Below are 19,231 nucleotides of genomic sequence, written 5' to 3' on the forward strand. Positions count from 1 at the left end.
ACAACTAAATGTCATCAAAACCTAAAGAGATGAAAATATAACAACCCACTCCATGATTCCCAGTATAAATTTCGATACCCGCATCTCAAAGAAAATTATGTTCATACAGAAACACACTACACTTCTTACAGTACAGACCTAGAATACACAATGTGCATATTACACAACCCTTCTGCCTGAAAGAGCCACTGGCTCTGGAAGCTTGCCTAATTATAATCTATTATATGTGTGTTCTGCCATTGCTTGGTGAGTAGATTTTTTTTTATCTAATCAATTACCTTACACAAACTCATTCACCCATTGCTGTTCATATTATGTATTAATGACCTTACAGACAATATTAATAGTAAAATTGGTCTTTTTGTAAATGATGCAGTTATCTGTAATGAAGTACTACCTGAAAGAGGCTGTGTAAATATTCAGTCAGATCTTAAGATTTCAGCAAGGTACAGAGATTGGCAACTTACTTTAAATGTTAAGAAATGTAAAATTTCGTGTGACCAGTTTCAGAATATTGCTCAAGTGTGTGGGACCCTACCACATAGGACTAACCGGGGACATTGAATGTGTACAGAGAAGGGCAGCACGAATGGTCACAGGTTTGTTTAATCCATGGAAGAGTGTCACAGAGATACTGAGGTGACTGAATGGGAAGACTCCTGAAAATAGACATAAACTATCCCAAGAAAGTCTATTAGCATTGAAGTTTAAAGAACTGGGTTCAAACGATTACTCTAGGAATATACTACAGCCCCCCACATATCGTGAAGGTAAAATCAGAATAATTACTGCACACACAAAAGCATTCAACGAATCGTTCTTCCCACATTCCACACATAAATGGAACAGAAAGAATCTTTAACAACTTGTACAATGGGATGTACCCTATGCCATGCGCCTTGTGATGGTTAGCAGAGTGTAGATGTAGATGTAGATTTCTGGTTTGAGAAGCAACAATTTCATAAATTCTGCACACTGCTGATATTTCAGACATTCTGCCACTGAGGCCGTATAATTGGAGAAATTTAAATGTATTCTCCACAGTGTTGCCCACAGCAGCAATGAATGAATGACTAGTAGATTTCTTTGCAAGAATCGTTCTTAGTACCAAACATAACACTAAAATAACGTTCCAGCCATTAGCAATACAAAAAAATTCAACAATTTGAAAACTGGAAATCAGTAGCAAATAACTAACTACGAAATAATTCACTGACAAGGCAACAAAAAGAAACTTCCAGCACACCGAATAACACACAGCATAGTGCATAGTCCATTAACATCCCTTATGAGCCATTTAGAAACATAAACTTAACACATTAGAGTGGGCCACTACTTACTCTTAACACACCATCTGCAAACAATCCATTTCAAACACATAAGGGCTCAGTGACTTCACACAAATATAGTTAGGTCACGAGTCAGAGCTGACGGGTGGTATCCCAGCTTTGCATCAGTGTACACTTCCCACTTCTCCCAGTTCACAACTGTTTGTTCTGATTTTCTATTTCATATGTAGAGCCTCTGGGATATCTTGGATTGCTGTAGAGTACCTGTGTAAATGCATCCTTGTGGTGGAGTGATTAAGAATCTCATTTCCTTAGAGCAGTTTTAAATCTTGACCAATGTACAAACGTTTATTCTATTCACATTTTAGTAACTTCTTTCAGGTGCCCATTTGCCTGCCAGAAGTATCCTTGATTGCAAGTCACCCTGTCAGACATTTACAGGGTACTATACATGATAGTTCCACCTGTACTCAAATATTGAGAAAAGTGTGAAATTATCCAGATTCACTCATTGTATTGCATCTGTAAGTGACTGTAAGCTATTTCCATTTTGTTTTATGCAGTGCATTCATAATCTTGTCTTCATACACCAGAAGGAAGCTGTAGGTCAAGAATAATTGAGTTTAAATTCCAGTAAGTGGATGATGATTAAAATAGATTGTGAATGAATTCTCAAACTCTGAGGAATTGTGCTACATTGATTGTATGTGATATGTTAACAGTGTTAATACATTGTGATGGTCTGCAATTTGAGCCCTCAGCACTGTGTCACACTGGCATTGTGATGCCAGTTGTGCCATCTGAGTGTACCTGGTGAGCTTACTGAAATTTCAGTTTTGTGTGCTGTGCTCCTCTTTCTTAGAAATCCTTTCATACTCTACAGGAGCTCCGTCACAGTGCTCTAGACTTTCATCTCTGCTAGACTGAATAATACGGAGATTGTGTCATATCCACAGCCTCTTGGTTGTTCAAAAAATGTATTTGCTTACTCCCTTTGAAGTAGGGTGTGTTCTACATGTTTATTGTGTGCAGTAGTTTATGCTGTACTCTGGACAGGAACATACTTGAAGCTGTGTGACAGATTGTAGCCTTAAGTTGGTCCATGAGGTATTTTGCAGATGAGGTAATTTGTAGCGCACAGCCTGTGAAAGAACAGTCTTAGTCCAACACACAGTTTTAACTCGTTTCACACAGATGCACATAATGACTTCCTGATGAGCTAGAGGTTAGCAGAAGTGACAGCTGTGAAGACAAATAGGGAAAGTATCCATTTAATCTTTTTGCATGTTTCTCATATGTCATATTCCCACCCTAGTCCTTAGCTTGCAGAAATTAATAATTTCCTGGCACATAGTACACTTGTGCCCCCACACAACAGCCAACAGCCATCAAATAATACTACAGTAAAGTTGTGATTATAGCTTCTTACATGAACAAAAGTAAGTTGTGCCAGTGGTAACAGTGTTTCCATAGTGCAGTGTTGTGACATTGTCAGTACTAGTTGACCACAGTATTACTGCACCTGGGAATGAGGGCACTTTGGTCAGCCTGTAATCAGGTTTCACGAGGACATGCTGAAACGTTTGTTAGTATATCCACATCTTTCCAGAAAGCTTTCACAGTGTGATGTGTTTTCCGCAGTACCAATGTACTTATTTACCGTAATATCGTGTGTTTCTGGTAACAGCCATGGAAGACCAAATGCAGTAATATTGTGGTCAGGTAATAATACCCTTTGTTTGTTGGTTGATGTTTCTTACGATACTACAGAAGCTACAGTAGAAAATGTGATGTGGTAACATAGTATGTTTGCCATGGGCGAAAGGAAAAGCTTTCCATAAGCTGTTAGAGGAACAAGAGGGGTAGGGGAACTCCCAGTTGCCATCTTGGCTGTTGTACAGTATTCAAAATGTTTGTAATACTGTCCTCATCATTAAAGATGTATTCATAAAGCCCTTCTGGAAGGTAGAACTACAAAGAAATGTGGTAGGCACACAAGTATAGTTCATGCATGTGGTACAGTTTCGGTATTACATTACATTAGTCATGTTCCATGGATCCCACATAGACTCATGTCTGGGATGTGGAAATAAGTCAGTAATAATTTAAGTGCAATACAGTGCAATGACATTATATTGATGCGTAACAGTGCTAATTCTAATTAACTATTAACCTAAAACATTACATTTAAGTATATTGATAATTTTTACTTTATGGACTGTCTGACAGCAACTGAATGAAACACAATTTAAGTGCCATACATGTTTCGCCTTTATTTTCTGTAAGACATATTCAGTGGCAGGTTGCATGGACGATTTCCTACATATTACGCTCCTGTCGCATTTTTGACGTTGTTCTTCTTCCTCTAAATGCTAATTTACAGTTTTTTCTCCACATTTCACAGCACTATGAACTTGACACTTGTTTTGATGCAATGTTTTGGTTTGTGACGGTCCATAAAATAAAAATTATCAATATACCCTAATATTACACACAACTGAGGAAGACAAGACTACAAAAGTTGAAGATATTAAATTTAAGGTTTTCTGTAATTATATTCTTCAGTGGAGGAGGAGCTGCCCAATAGAAAGTTCTTTAATTAAGTCTTTAAACTCACTACATTACATAACATGGCATTTAAGTGCTCAGGTAGGTTGCTGAATACATATATACTTATATGTCCATCCCCTTTTTGTGCTAATGTTAACACATTCAGATCTTTGTAGAAGTTGTTTTTGCCCCTAGTGTTACATTCATACTTTTTGCTATTTTTTTATTAAAAGAAGAATAAGGATATGACAGGGCATTAATGACCATACGTATTGTGTAGTATAAGGGACTGTCATATGAAAACGAGACATGAAACAAAATAAGTAAACTGTTTATTATTTTGAAAGAATCCCCATAACTGTGAGAAGACTGTCAATGCTGTCATGGAAAAATGTTTGTGGTTGCCTACGCAACCATGATTGTGCTGAGGCATGCACCTCTACATCCAAAGCTAATCAGTGGCAACAAATACCTTTCTTTGGGGCTCCAAAAATATGGATATCATATGGGGAGATATTCAGACTGTGTGGAGGACATCCCAACAAAACATTTACAACATACCCAAAACAACCTTGGCAGCATTTTTCCAAGCTGGTTTTATCTATGCTGCAAAAATTTTGCTGAGAAGCCCCCATACAACCATCATACTGTCCCAATCTCCCCTCATGTACGTAGCAGTGTTTTTAAGGGCTTTCGGTGATGGTTATTTTGGATTTCTAATGAGTGTGCTTGTGTGTGTGTGTGTGTGTGTGTGTGTGTGTGTGTGTGTGTGTGTGTTTGTTTCTAGTAGTTTTCTTTGGGATATAAATATCGATATTTATGTTGGAGTACCTTTTTATGATTTTGTGGTTTGTGTTGGTGGTTGAAATTACAATTTAGTAGTTTATAGTGGTATCGTGGAGTGTGTTGTAGTTATTTTGGTCTCCTTAGATTTTGTTTATACTTAATTCTGCTAAGTGTGGGTTGTTGGTTCATGGGTTTCATTTGAAATGTATAAGTCAAGCAAAATTTGAGATACTGGCTTTTAAGTTGTGTGGGGGTTCCCAGTATTCTTCATTTGAGCTATGTGTGTGTAGTGAAATGCATGATACCAATGGTGTGTGATTTTTGCATTTTTTGGTTGGTGATTTCATGTACATCACATTAGACAAATATTTGTTTGAAGTGGTATCATGATTGTTCTTGTCATGTATTTAATTTGTCCTTACCCAAAACACTCTACTTCCTACAGTTGTTCTGTTAGTTTCATTGTATTGCTGGAGTTAAATGTTCGACATATTACTCATGTTTGTTTGTGGTGGCTTTATACAGCCCAAAGACAGCTTCTGAATGGTCAGTAGTTGCATCATGCTGTAACAGATGGTGTCAGTGCCTGGAGTGGTAGCACCACCACTCCCACTGTAGCATAAACATAGCTCTTCTCTGCACTGAAAGCTCGCTTCCATGCACTGCTGAGATTATATTCACCACCACGGTTGAAGGTTTCCTCATATATTCTTATTTCTATACCCTCTTTAATTATAAGAGTCCCAGTATATGGGAGTATGGCACAAAACTTTTGTTTTGTCAAACAGTATTTTATGTTTGTGAGACTGTGCTCAGCTACTGCATATTTCTCCAATTCTTGATTTTTAATATGCCAGTGATGTCCTGCACAACAGTCAGAAATATTGTGGATGGACTGACCAATGTAATTGCTTCTGCACTCACATGGAATGTTGTAAATCCCTGGAATCCTGGGGCTGAGACTGTCCTTGACAGCTATGGGCCTCGTGATACCAAGTCAGCATTCTCCAAGAAAAGGAAATGTGAAAATGTTCGACATTCACACAATGAGCCACTGGTTGCATTACTTCCCTTCTACAGAATTACATCCAGCAAAATAAGCAGAGCCCTGGGAAGAGAGGCATCAGATTTATTTTCTGACCTCCTAAGAAGGTAAAGCAGATGCTATGCTCTGTTAAAGACAGTCTCTGGTTCAGGATTCCTGGGATTTACAACATCCCATGTAAGTGTGGAAGCAGTTACATTGGTCAGTCCATCTGTGCATGCTCCCTGCATTTATATACAATTACACAAATTACTACAGTTCGCACATGACTACAACTACTATGATCTGCTTTCTTTCTGCCCTGTCATTGTGCTTTTCCAGTTGTCTATCAGTATAGTAAGGTGCAGCTTATTGCAGGATGATTCATCCAACACTGAACTCCCCTTTCATGCCAGAACAGTTCAAGATAATGAAATTTGATTTTCAGTGATTAATAGTACATAAAGAAGCACTTAATTTTGTTACATAGTTAATACTTCGAACTCTAACACAAACTGAGATATGTAAACTTTTTTTTATACTATTTTTAGTAGCATTTGAAAGCTTATGAATAGATGAGTGCATCAGTGGCATATTAAAAATTGAAAACTGGAGAAATCTGTAGTTGCTGAGCACAGCCTTAAAAACATAAAATACTGTTCAACGAAACAGAAGTTGTGTCCCAAGATCTCGCTTACTGAGACTCTTTAATTATAGAGGCTGTAGGAATAAGAATGTGCGAGAAAACTGTCAACCATTATCTCAGATATATTCTTATAACTGCATGAAAGTGAGCTCTCGATGCAGAGAAGAGCTAGAGATATTCGTCGCAACATTTATGCTACGACAGGAGCAGTGGTACCACCAGTGCAGATGTTGACACCATCTGCAGCAGCATGATGTAACTACTTACCAATCAGAACTACCTTTGGGCTATATAAGGCCATCACAGCAGATATTTTGACAGTCAGTTGCTCCTAACATTGAAAGCTTGAGGCAAGAAGTCCAAGAATGTTTTATACAATAGATATTGTATCTTTACTCATCTATTCATAAGCTTTCAAATGCTACTAAAAATAGTATACAAAAAGGTTTACATATCTCAGTTTGTGTTAGTGTTCGAGTATTAACTATGTAACAAAATTAAGTGCTTCTTTATGTACTATTAATCACTGAAAATCAAATTTCATTATCTTGAACTGTTCTGGCATGAAAGGGGAGTTCAGTGTTGGATGAATCATCCTGCAATGAGCTGCACCTTACTATACTGATAGACAACTGGGAAAGCACAATGACAGGGCAGAAAGAAAGCAGATCATAGCAGTTGTAGTCATGTGCGAGCTGTAGTAATTTGTGTAATTGTATATAAATGCAGGGAGCATGATTTGCATGATTGCAGTCATTTTTGTATTTCAATATTATGGTGATTAGTGCATGGAAGTTCACACACACACACACACACACACACACACACACACACACACACACAGAGAGAGAGAGAGAGAGAGAGAGAGAGAGAGAGAGAGAGAGAGAGAGAGAGAGAGTTAAATAGCTACAAATCTCTTAGGTCTCATTGTTTATAGTTTGGTGTGGTTGCTGTATGTCTTATCTTAGTGAGAACATGATCATAAAATAACTTTTATATTACTTTTCAGAGAAAAAGCAAATCTACTTACCATTTTCAGGTTTCGGTAGTATTGTAATGGATGGCGGGATTATTGTTCCAGTAGTTATATCCAACTGGATGTGACTTTCAGGAATGTTGACACCTGTAGTATGATACGGGATGTCATATTTAGATTCGTAGAAGGGTCCATCAAGATTTGACACTTGAGGTACAAATCCTCCTGTAACAGGAAGATGATTGTGTGTGTTTACTCAGCATGGTATTATGTGACAGTAGAACAACTTCACAAAGGCAAAACATGAGAACTTGTTCATTTTTCTGTTTGACATTTTGTGATCTGTGTCAAAGGACGGTATAAATTCTTGTGTTGGTTTTGTCTTGCATGCAACATATATCTGGCAGCACTTAAATATAATATTAAGAAAATTTTTTCCACTGCAGAATAAGAAATAACACTAAGGATACATAACAGTACATACACAATAGCTTAAGTGATCTGAACATAGCCACACTCATTCAAAATAAGTAAACGAGAGTGTGAGCTGTCTGAACAGTAGATTTTTTTCCTCTCCTGGAGACTAAGCAAGTTCAGGAAAAAATTTGAAGGACAAAATAAAGTACACAAGAAAAGAAGAGAACATTGTGAAAAATTGATAGTGTTAACATAATCAAGAACTAAGAGAAGCAAATTGAAGCTGAAAATTGTCATTTAGGTGAGAATTAAACAGATTTATGTGTTTTGCGGGCAACTCTCTTATCATTATTCCTCAGACAGTATCTTCTTTTTCCCAGTGCACTGTTCACTTCTGCATGAGAAATTTATTCTGCAATCAATGCCTTTTTAAGCTATGTCTTCCAAATCTGTGTTTAATTTCACTAGGGCGATGGTCTCTGATCCTTGATAGAGTAGGGGACACAAACTTGTGGATTAAATGTCAAAATCAATCTATATATCTTATTACACTAGCGACTTTCAATTATGATTCTTAGTTCTCTTTGAGAAGTACACAATTTTAATCCATCAGAGGTATGAACAGTGAACCCTTGCTACGTGAAAAAATTGTTTTTGGGGCAATATTTTGTTCTCTCTCTTTTGAAATTTGGCAAGAACTACTTAATTTTCAGTTCTAGTTTTTTGAGGTAACTAGATATTGCGATAAGCTTTTTGAAGTAGCTAGATATTGCAAAATACTTGTTGTTACAATTCTGAGACTTCTGTTGTGTAGTCTTTGTGATCATTTAGTGCTCTAATAGTTTAAGAAAAACTTCATGGTCACATGTCACAAGGGTTGCAGTGATAATGTACTGATATTTTTTTCTTTATAAAATATCAGCCCTTGGCAAAGTAATAGTTATTCACAGTGTGTCTTGATATTCATGCCATGCTTCTAAACACAGTCCTTAAAGGTAAACAGTGCACAAATTAAATACATTGCTGGTAACAAGATAGTCATTACTCTCAAAATTTTTCTTATTAGATTCACAGTAGGGTAAAATGAGGATAACTGGCCATGGAGGTTAACTACACAACTCAATGAGAAATCAAAAAGTAGGGGAAATTGTTCTTGGAAAGTTTAATTATCTCATGTTAGCAGCCCTTCATCTCCTCAGCTAATGCTTTGTCAGCTAAAATAGTTAACTCCCATATTATTTTAATTATTGTTGAATTAAAAACATTTTAAGTGAATTTTTGCTTTTGTATGTCTATTCTGTCTTTAGTTTGACTGTCAGTTACATGTGTGATGATGTCAATCATAAATGTGGTTTTCTAGGTTTCATTTCATTTTCAAATGTACATTTGGTTGATGTTATGCTGTTGCAAATATATTTCACTGTTCCCTGTGGGATTAATTGAAATTAACTGGTAAGTGAGAATGAATTTTTCACTCTGCAGCGGAGTGTGCACTAATGTGGAATTCCTGGCAGATTAATGCTGTTGTCAGACTGAGATTTGAACTTGGAACCTTTGCTTTTTGCTGGCCAGTGCTCTATCAATTGAGCTACCCAAGCACAACTCTCAATCTGTTTTCACAGGTGTACTTCACCAGTACCTCATCTTCAACCCTCCCAACATCAAAGAAGTTCTCCTGCAAAACTTGTGGCATTAGCACTCCTGGAAGAAAGGTACTGGTGAAATAAAGCTGTGAGGAATGGTCGTAAGTCGTGCTGGGTAGCTCAGTCAGTAGAGCACTTGCCCGAAAAAGGGTCTCAATCTGGCACAAAGTTTTAACCTTCCAGAAAGTTTCAACAAGTAAGTGATTCTGTTAAAACTACAAAAAATACTCCTTGTACATCCACATAACAACACATTGTAATCTTGTGGCAAGCTTAAGGTGGTGAGTAGCAATTTATGGTGTTATTGAACTGTTTGGCTGAGCACTCGCCTTCACTTTTGCCACCTGAGTATTCAGTATTGTCCAATGAAAGGAGATGTTTTTGGATGTAAAGAGTATCTGCCAGTTTATTTGATTGAGGAAACTACACCAATAATTCTGACAGATGCTGTTAACAAAAACAGTAATGAAGAAGCCACTAGGCCATAGATGGGCAACAACTGCTGGTTTTCAGACTTTATCCGACCCGCAATTCATTTCTGTCTACCCCACAGAATAAAATTGTAGGAGAGAGAGCCAGGTGCTTGCGTTGTACTCCGCCCAGGATCTGTTTTCAAATATTTCTGCCGACACTCTGCTTGCTTTGGGTTTACAACTAATGATACATACCAATGAAAGTTTAGCTTAATCCACACTTAACCAAAGCCTTTTTGCTTCCACAATATTTGAACCACGAGGAGAAACATATTTCCACTGTGAGCGTGAAGTCGTGGCCTGTGTGCTAATGTGCGTGCGGCAATGGCGCAAAAAAAGTTGCAGACTTTTCGCAAAATGTGCAGGTTTGAACAATGGCAACAGGGTGCCATTCATATCAGTTTGTCACTCCATAAACCCCAGCCTTACGATTACTGTAGTTTCGACTTTACGCACAAGGAGCGGTGCTGTTACATCATGTGACAAGGTGGTCTGCAAGTGTGAGTAAGTATGTGAATCAAGCTCCCGGGTCACCAAAGGCTGCCCATACCTAACCTAGATTAGCAGAAGAAAAGAGAAAGAAGTAATCTAATTTAGCAAAAAAACTCTCAAAACAAAAGGAATGAAAACTTAAGCAGAAGCTATTCTCTTCGAATAATCATAAGTGAATGAATACTCTGTTACCTATGACAACTCATCATTAGTGGTGTGTCTTTCAACAGATGAAGACAGGGAATTTCATGGTTTTAAGTTCTGTGGCAAAGAGTCTAAAACTTATGTTGCTGGTTGAAACCCAGAATTGACAGCAGTGAGATTTTTGGGGTGAATCTTAAGTGTATGTCAAAAGGATGGACTAATGTGAAATGGGATAGTGTGTATTTCACAATAGACGAGAAACTCAAATTCATCAATATAGAAATTTAAGTTACATGCAGTATTGTTTGAACAAGAATCAGTATCAAAGAGGGCATAAACTTGTCATTGGATCTTTATGTTGATCACACTTCACTCTCAGATGTGACCAAAAATGTTTGAGAAAATCTCAGTTCGCTAGTATGTATGTCCCCCTATCACACTGTCATCATAGAAGGAGCCTTTAATCATCCAACAGTCAGTTGAGAAATAGCAAGACATGCTATGAAACAATAGAAAATGCCTACTCTGAGAGCTACATAAAACAGATAAGCCCACCTGTGATGGAAATATGTTAGATCTAATAGCATCAAACTGATCTGACCTCTTTGCTGATGGCCTTATTGAAACTGATTTCAGTGGCAACATTGGTTACTGCAGTACCAGATTCAACTAAAACAGTAGGAAAAATTACCTGCTTCATATACTAAGGGAAAGGCAACCACTCACCTACAGCAGATTGATGCATGGAAAACAGAAACACGTAACTAATAGAAAACAGCATTCATGTTAATTTTCAAGTACTAACTCTTTTTTTCTAGTAATAACACACACATTCACATACACAGCTGCACAGACACCTAAACACACGCGCCAGTGGGTACATTAAGAGTATTGCCATGGCCACAGGAAATCGTATTTGGGTGTCAGTAGTTGAGAGAGAGAGAGAGAGAGAGAGAGAGAGAGAGAGAGAGAGGGAGAGAGAGAGAGAGAGAGAGAGAGAGAGAGTGTGTGAGTGCTAATGCTCAATAGCTAGGCTGAATGCCGTTTTCTGTTACGCATTTATGTTCTCCACACATCAGTCCACTGTAGATGAGTGGTTACCCTTCCCGTAATGTATGTATTTCTCCATCCAGGAATTTCCAATATATTTTTTCCCTGTTTAGTAAACTATATGGCTAGCAGTCATGTCACATCTCAAAGCAAACATTTACCTCTGGCAGAGGCTTGTAGAAAAATTATGGCTCAAGTTTAAAACAATAGTTCACAGTTCACTGGATAGATATGTATTTAGTAGATTGTGATGAAAGGGACCTTCCATACTACACAATAACCATAAAGCTAGAGGTACAAAATTTTTGCTGAGTTAAATTTGGGAATTCCCATAAGTATTAGAGGTGCAAAGTTTTCTGTACCCTCATTGTCCATAAATAAGCAACAGCGTCTATAATTAATTTTAATATAAAGGTGGTTGTTGTTGTTGCTGTTGTTGTTATTGTTGTTGTCATCGTCTTTACTCTGAAGACTGGCTTGATGCAGCTCTCCATGCTACTCTTATCTTGTGCAAGCCTCTTCATTTCCTCCAGCTACTGAAGCCTACATACTTCTGAATCTGATTACTGTATTTATCTCGTGGCCTCCATCTATGATTTTAGCCTCTCACACAGTTCCTTCCGGTACTAGATTGGTGATCCCTTGATGTCTCAGAATGTGACTCATCAACTGATTCTTTCCTCTGGTCAGGTTGTGCCATGAATTTCTTGTAACTTCTCCTCATTAGCTAGGCGATCTACGCACCGAATCTTCAGCATTCTCCTGTAGCACCACATTTCAAAAGCTTCTATTCTCTTCTTATCTAACCTGTTTACTATACATGTTTCACCTCCATGTGTGGCTATGCTCCAGACAAATACCAGGGTATGCTCCAGACAAATACCAGGGTTGCCACAGGTTCTGGAAAAAAAAACCGAAACCACAGGAAAAATCTTGTTTTTGTCTCAGTCGGTGAAGTGGTTTGTTTACTGAGGTGTCATGCATCTTCACTTGCTGGGTGCAGCTGAGTACATGTGCCACTTCCCTACTCCCTTGTTACTACTGCTTCTCTCCTTCCTACCACTCCCCTTAGCTTGCACTCAGTGCTGACACCACTTCTTGCCGCTAGCCTAGCAGCTGTTGATGAGAGGCAGGAAGGCATGAGGAGTGGTTTGTTTCGAACTGATTCTCAGAGACTGTACACAAAGTGGACAGAGATGGTGGTCGTGTGTGCACAAGTTGTGTCTGAGAGATTGTGTGAATGTGTGTGTGTGTGTGTGTGTGTGTGTGTGTGTGTGTGTGTGTGTGCGCGCGCGCTCATTTTCTGACAAAAGGTATGGATGAACATCTAATTTAGTTGTGAGAGTGTGATTGTCTTTTCTATGTGCTTGTCTGCAGCTCAGCAATCATCTTTATGGTGAGCTGCTGTCTCTCCTCATTATTTTTCAGACTCAGAGTGTTTGAAAAAGTTATGTGTTGCATGGATTGATCACCATGGTCTCATTTCATCATCATGCTGTTTGTGGTTCGTGAATAGCTGGCCATATGAGTGGATGTCCACACCGGACCAAAACCGCAAGCCGTTTCTGTGGGTGTCTAATGGATTGGTCTGTCGATTGAAGCCATTCGGTTCCCACTAATGTGCAGGCCCTGCCCATCAGATATAGTCTCGCCGATCTGTCTGCTGGCTGGTTCGGTTTGTGTGTGGCATAATGCAGCAGATTTTCATGGTTTATGCATGGACCCAGGACTGCAGTTTTGCCCAGCATGCCAGAGGCCATGGGAAATGGATTTCAGGAACTGCGACTCTCTCACCGCAAGTATGTTATGCATTGTTACGTTTTACAGACATTTTATTTGTTATAGTACATTTTGGCACTTAAAAAGTAGTTTATATGTTAGAAAGTATGGACAATAAGAAGAAGAAAATGGTGTCTGTTGCTGGCAGTTTTTATGCTGTATACTCATATATTTCTCGAAAGAAAAATCTCAAAACACCTGTAAAATAGTAGATAAAACACAGTGGTGATAACCAACAATAACGAACATAGTAGAAACAACATTTTATTGGTGGTCACCTGCAGTGTTGGTTTACACAATTCTTCCCATCCTTATACACTTCTTCCAAGGGGCCTACTTTTTCTGAGGTTATTTCTTAAATCAGTGAAGGTATTTCAAATCTGTCTTGCACCTCCAAGGAAATGTGTATTTTTATCACCAAATGTGTTTTGTTTTATTGAAATAAAATAATGTCTGTGTTCTTAATGAAACACACATACCATTTGGCTTGCTTTCTCTATCTAAAAACAGTTCATTACAAAAGATGTTGATGTTGTACCTTAAGATTTTGCTCACATCAGGAAATGTCATCTGTTTGCATTTTTTAAAAATATTTTCTCGTTTGCACTATTGTTTCTTGTACCGTAGCTGCAAAGACAGATTGTCGACTTACACCTTAACTTACCCTTGTGATCTCAAAATTTTTCAGGGAAAAATGCTAAAACTTGTCTGTAAATCTGGGAAATATCAGGGAATTTCACTTGGGAAAACTTGTGACAACCCTGAGTACCTTCAGGAAAGACTTCATAACACTTAAGTCTATTTCGGAGCTAACTTTCTCTTCTTCAGAAACGCTTCTCTTGCCATTGCCAGTCGGCATTTTATATCCTTTCAACTTTGGCCATCATCAATTAGTCTGCTGCCCAAATAAGAAAACCCATCTACTGCTTGAAGTGTCTCATTTCCTAATCTAATTCCCTCAGCATCACCTCATTTAATTTGACTACATTCCATTATCCTTATTTTGCTTTTGTTGATGTTCATGTTAAATCCTCCTTTCAAGACACTGTCCATTCCATTCAGCTGCTCTTCCAAGTCCTTTGATGTCTCTGAGAGAATTACAATGTCATCAGCAAACCTCAAACTTTTTATTTCTTCTCCTTGAACTTTAAATCCTATTCCAATTTTTCTTTGGTTTCCTTTACTGCTAGCTCAGTGTACAGATTGAATAACGTTGGGGATAGGCCACAATCCTGTCTCAGTCCCTTCCCAACCACTTCCCTTTCATGCCTATCAGCTCGTATAACTGCCTCTTGTTTCTGTAAAAGTTGTAAATAGACTTTTGCTCCCTGTATTTTTCCCCCACAACCTTCAGAATTTCAAACAGTGTATGCCAATCAACATTGTCAAAAGTTTTCTCTATGTCTCCATATGCTTTAAATGTTGATTTGTCTTTCCTTGACTCATATATCTTAGATAAGTTGTGGGGTCAGTATGGCCTCGTGCGTTCCTACATTTCTCCAGAATCCAAACTGATCATCCCCAAGATTGGCTTCTACCAGTTTTTCCATTCTTCTGTAAAGAATGTGTGTTAGTATTTTGTAACCATAACTCATTAAACTGATAGTTGACTAATTTTCGCACCTGTCAGCACCTTTGTTTGTAACTGTAATTATAACATTCTTCCTGCAGTCTGAGGGTATTTGTGTGCCTCATAAATCTTGCACACCAGATGGAAGAGTATTGTCATTAATGACTCTTATAAGGCTATCAGTAGTTCTGATGAAATGGCGTATACTCTGCGGGCCTTGTTTCAAGATAAGCCTTTTTTCAGAGCTCGATCAAATCCTTTTTGCATTATCATATTTCCCATCTCACCTTCATCTATGACCTCATCCATTTCTAACCCCCAGGGGACTCATGGTTCTTTCATGAGATCGTGCATGGCACACATGTGGCCCCGAGTTATTGCAGCCCATTCTTCCTTCCCTGGCTACATTTCCATCATCCTGCCTCTCCCTCCCTATCCTTGCTCCTTCACTGCTGCCCCTTCCTTCCTCTCTCTCATTGTTCTGGTTTATGTCGACCAGGCTCTCCACCTTGTTCCTTGTGTTGTATAGCTTTCAGTTTTTTTCTCCTGCTTGTTCATTTTTGTCCTTTTTGGTGTTTAGGTTCCAGCTTGAGTTTGACCTCCACTTCTAAATCTTCTGTTTTTAGTGTGAGCCATTTGGGGAAGAACTCCCTCCCTAGTGTCTTGCCATGGATTCCTCTTCCCCCTTTTTTACCCTCGTCCTTCCCTGCTGTAGCCACTCCCCCCACTAGGTCACCAGCACATGTAGTTGGTTCGTGTGGTGGGGCTGTTAGGTACCCATCTGTCTGAGTCCCCTGACAACACAGGTATCACACTATTCATATCAGAGCTGTTCCCTCCCCATGTATGCCAAGGAATGGTTGTTTGTCTTCTGGAGCATCGGAACTGTTGGCAATGGCCACTGTGCCAGGCACGTGGTGGAACTCTTCGGAGAGCTCCTGATCTGAGTGGGTAGTATCAGGCCAGATGCGTGGCATATGAAGCGTATCAAGCTGCAAAAGTCTGGTCATTATGAAATGACCGTCTCTTCAAATGGTGAAGAATCATAGAATGCTGCTTTGTATGACACGGCAGCCCTCCTTTCCATGGCTACACCGTGGGAGAAGGGCCAGGCTCACCATCCAGGGATGAAACACTTTCCCCGCTACTGCATCTGTACTAGGACACACAGGGACACATTCACTGCCAAGAAGTCATTGTTTTTTGTGGAGAATATCGAGGACAAGTTTAGTGAAGTGGAGTCTATCAGTAAGATGCGGTTGGACTCTCTGTTGAACAAAACTTCTTCTGCTACCCAATCTGCAGCTTTTCATGCTTTTGATTGTTTTGGCAATGTCCCAGTGTCTATTACACCTCGCCAATCTGTAAATATAGCCCAGGGAGTGATTTTTCATAGGGACCTGCAAACTGATGAGGAACTCTGGGCTAATCTGGAGTGACGCAGCTTTCATTTAGTTTGATGTGTGCAGGCGGGTTGTAAAGACAACCACATAGATACTGGCACCTTCATTATAGCTTTCAAGGGGGATGCTCTCCCAGAAAATGGCGAGGTTATGTGCTACAGATGTTATGTAAAGTCGTACATTACACCACTCGTGAGGTGCTTTCAGTGCTTGCGTTTTGGCCTTATGTCTCTCTGCAATATGGCAGACTCTCTGTGTGGTGACTGTGGACACACACTCCATGAGGGAAGCCCCTGTGTTTCACCATCTGTGTGTATCAATTGTCATTACTGTCACTCTCGCCACTCACCAGATTGCACACTTACATGAGAGAAAAGAAGATCCATGAGTACAAGTCCCTGGATCGCCTATCTTATGCTGAGGCTCATCGGAGATATCACTGACTCCATCCGGTGTCACTTTCTTCAACTTTTGCATCTGTCACGTCCTTTCCCCCCCCTACCTCTTCCTTACCCCAGCCCGTCCCCCTCTCCCCTCCACCTCCCTCTCCCCTACCCTGCAGTTCTCACACCCTCCACTCCGGGAGCCACTCCTCTTCCCTGACTGCTCCTCATCTTCGGCACCTACAAGTGATGGGGCTCCCCCCTGCCCCCTGTGGTGCCTCTCTCTGGCATGTCTCAGGCTGGAAGTCTACTACTACAACTCAGCCACGAGACATAACCTGTGCGCCCCAAGGTCACCTCTCTCTTTTGGTTCTGGATCTCTAAGAAGCCTGTAGTCCCTCAGTGCCCTGACCTTTTCCACCTCTGAAATAGGAGAAGAAGAAGAAAAAGAAACGTAAGTTCCAGAACGAGTGCCCCCCTCCCCCCCCCCCCCCCCCCCGAGTCCCCAGAGGTGCCATTTCTCCCCTTGAAATCTGAGTCTGTTTTATGGATTTCACCCCATCCTTGGTGACGACAACAGACCGCGTGACATGACCTCCTCTCGGCTTCTTTATATCTAACCTGGACACTCACCACATGGTAATCCAGTGGAATTGCAATGGATACTATCATCACCTATTGGAAATACAACGTCTTGTTTCCTCCTATTCTGAATTCTGTCTTGCTCTTCAAGAAACGCACTTCTGTGATGACCACTCTTCAACATTTTGTGGTTATTGGGTGTTCTGTCAGAAGTGTGCTGGCCCTGGGATAGCATCTGGAGGTGTCTGCACTTTGGTTTGCTCTGATGTCATTAGTGACTGGATCCCCCTTAGTATCAATCTGGAAGTAATAGTGGTTGGAATGCGAACGACTCGAGCAATCACTGTTCACAATGTCTACCTCCCTCGAGGTTGGCCATGTCCTTATGTTGAACTGTCTACCTTAATACAGCAACTCCCACCCCATTTCTCCTCCTTGGGGCGTTCAAAGCACACCACCACCTCTGGGGAAGTCCCACCTCTCCTAATTGACCAACTTACTACAGGTTTGATTTGTCTCTCCTCAGTGACTGTTCCCCTGCACGATCTCCTCTCCGGCTCTCGTGGCTTCCCTGCATTGGTCACCCCATGATGATCTTTGTGACAGTGAACACTTTCTGGTGATTCCATCATTCCCCTGCCGCCGCCAGGCAGGCAGCTCCCCATGTTGGGCATTCCACAGGGTCAGTTGGCCTTTATGTAGTCTGATGTGCACTTTTACACCTCTCTCTTGAATTTCATTGATGCGGTTGTGCATGGTGTCTCTGCCACTGTTCTTCATGCTACTGGCACAGCTGTTCGCCTATCCACAGGATCCACTCATCGTCGACCAGCACTGTCGTGGACCAAAGATGTAGCAGCCGCTGTCCAGGACCGCTGACGGGCACTGCAGCAATTTAAATGACACCCTTCACAGACCAACCAACTTGCTTTTAAGTTTCTGCATGCTAAGGCTTGTTACTTTACTAAGCAAAGTAAAAGGAATGATGGGAGTGGTTTCCTCTCTGGGGCATATGCCTCTTCCTCCCAGGTTTCGTCCAAGCTCTGTAACCTTCTGGGCTGACAGCTGTCCAGGGTCTTATCTTCCAAGGTGCTCTGTGTACTGATCTATTGGTCATCACAGAATACCTCGCAACACTCTTTGCGATGGCACCGGCGTCCTCTTCATATCCTGCTGTGTTTCTCTGGCAGAAATGCTGAGTTGAACATACCTCCTTCTGTTTCAACCCCAACCTCGCTGAACCCTATAATGAAACCTTCACTGAATGGTAATTCTTGCAGGCTCTTATCTCTTCACATTACATGTCCCCAGGCCCGGATTCCATCCTCAACCAGATTATCCAACACTTGGATGTTACCCAGAGGCAGCATCTACTCAGGGTCTTCAACTGCATTTGGCTCACAGGTGGTTTCCAGTTGCAATGGCGAGACAGTATAGCTATCCCCGTCCTTAATCCCGGCAAGAATCCAACATCTCTCGACAGATATTGCCCTATTAGCCTGACGGGGTACTTTGTAAACTGCTTGAGAGGATGGTTAGCTTCTGATTATGTTGGGTACTTGAATCTCAGGGCCTTTTGTCCTTGTACCAATGTGGCTTCTGGAAAGGACAATCTCCAACTGACCATTTTACTCAGATTGGAAACCACAATCCGACAGGCCTTTACTAACTGCCGGCACCTTGTCATAGTCTTCTTTGACCTACATAAGGCATACAACACAGCTTGGCACCATCACATTTTAGTTAGTGTCCATGACTGGGGCTTTGACAGCCTGCTTCCGATTTTTATCTGTGAGTTTTTATACCTCCGGTTCTTCCGGGTTCGAACTGGCATTTCACTCAGCACACCTCAGATTCAGGAGAACAGTATCCCACAGGGCTTTTTTGTTAAGTGTCACACTTACTAGTAGCCATCAATGTGCTTGTAACCTCTGTTGGGCCTGTGGTTACCTCGGCATTGTATGTCGATGATTTTTGCTTCTCGTGCAACTCCCACGTGGTAACATCTGCTGAGTGCCAGATCC

The 19,231-nt window shown here is 40.4% G+C and overlaps 1 protein-coding gene across 3 annotated transcripts in view; it reads right to left on the reverse strand.

Moving 5' to 3' along the window:
• LOC124788118 overlaps nucleotides 1-19,231 on the reverse strand; it is a 436,861-nt gene that overhangs the window by 41,876 nt on the left and 375,754 nt on the right. For all 3 annotated transcript variants that reach the window (XM_047255255.1, XM_047255245.1, XM_047255264.1), the window contains one exon: nucleotides 7,326-7,496. In XM_047255255.1, coding sequence (XP_047111211.1) covers nucleotides 7,326-7,496 — 171 coding nt within the window. The remainder of the gene's footprint in view (nucleotides 1-7,325; nucleotides 7,497-19,231) is intronic.

The sequence above is a fragment of the Schistocerca piceifrons genome, chromosome 1 (genome assembly GCF_021461385.2).
Source record: "Schistocerca piceifrons isolate TAMUIC-IGC-003096 chromosome 1, iqSchPice1.1, whole genome shotgun sequence".
NCBI lineage: Eukaryota > Metazoa > Arthropoda > Insecta > Orthoptera > Acrididae > Schistocerca > Schistocerca piceifrons.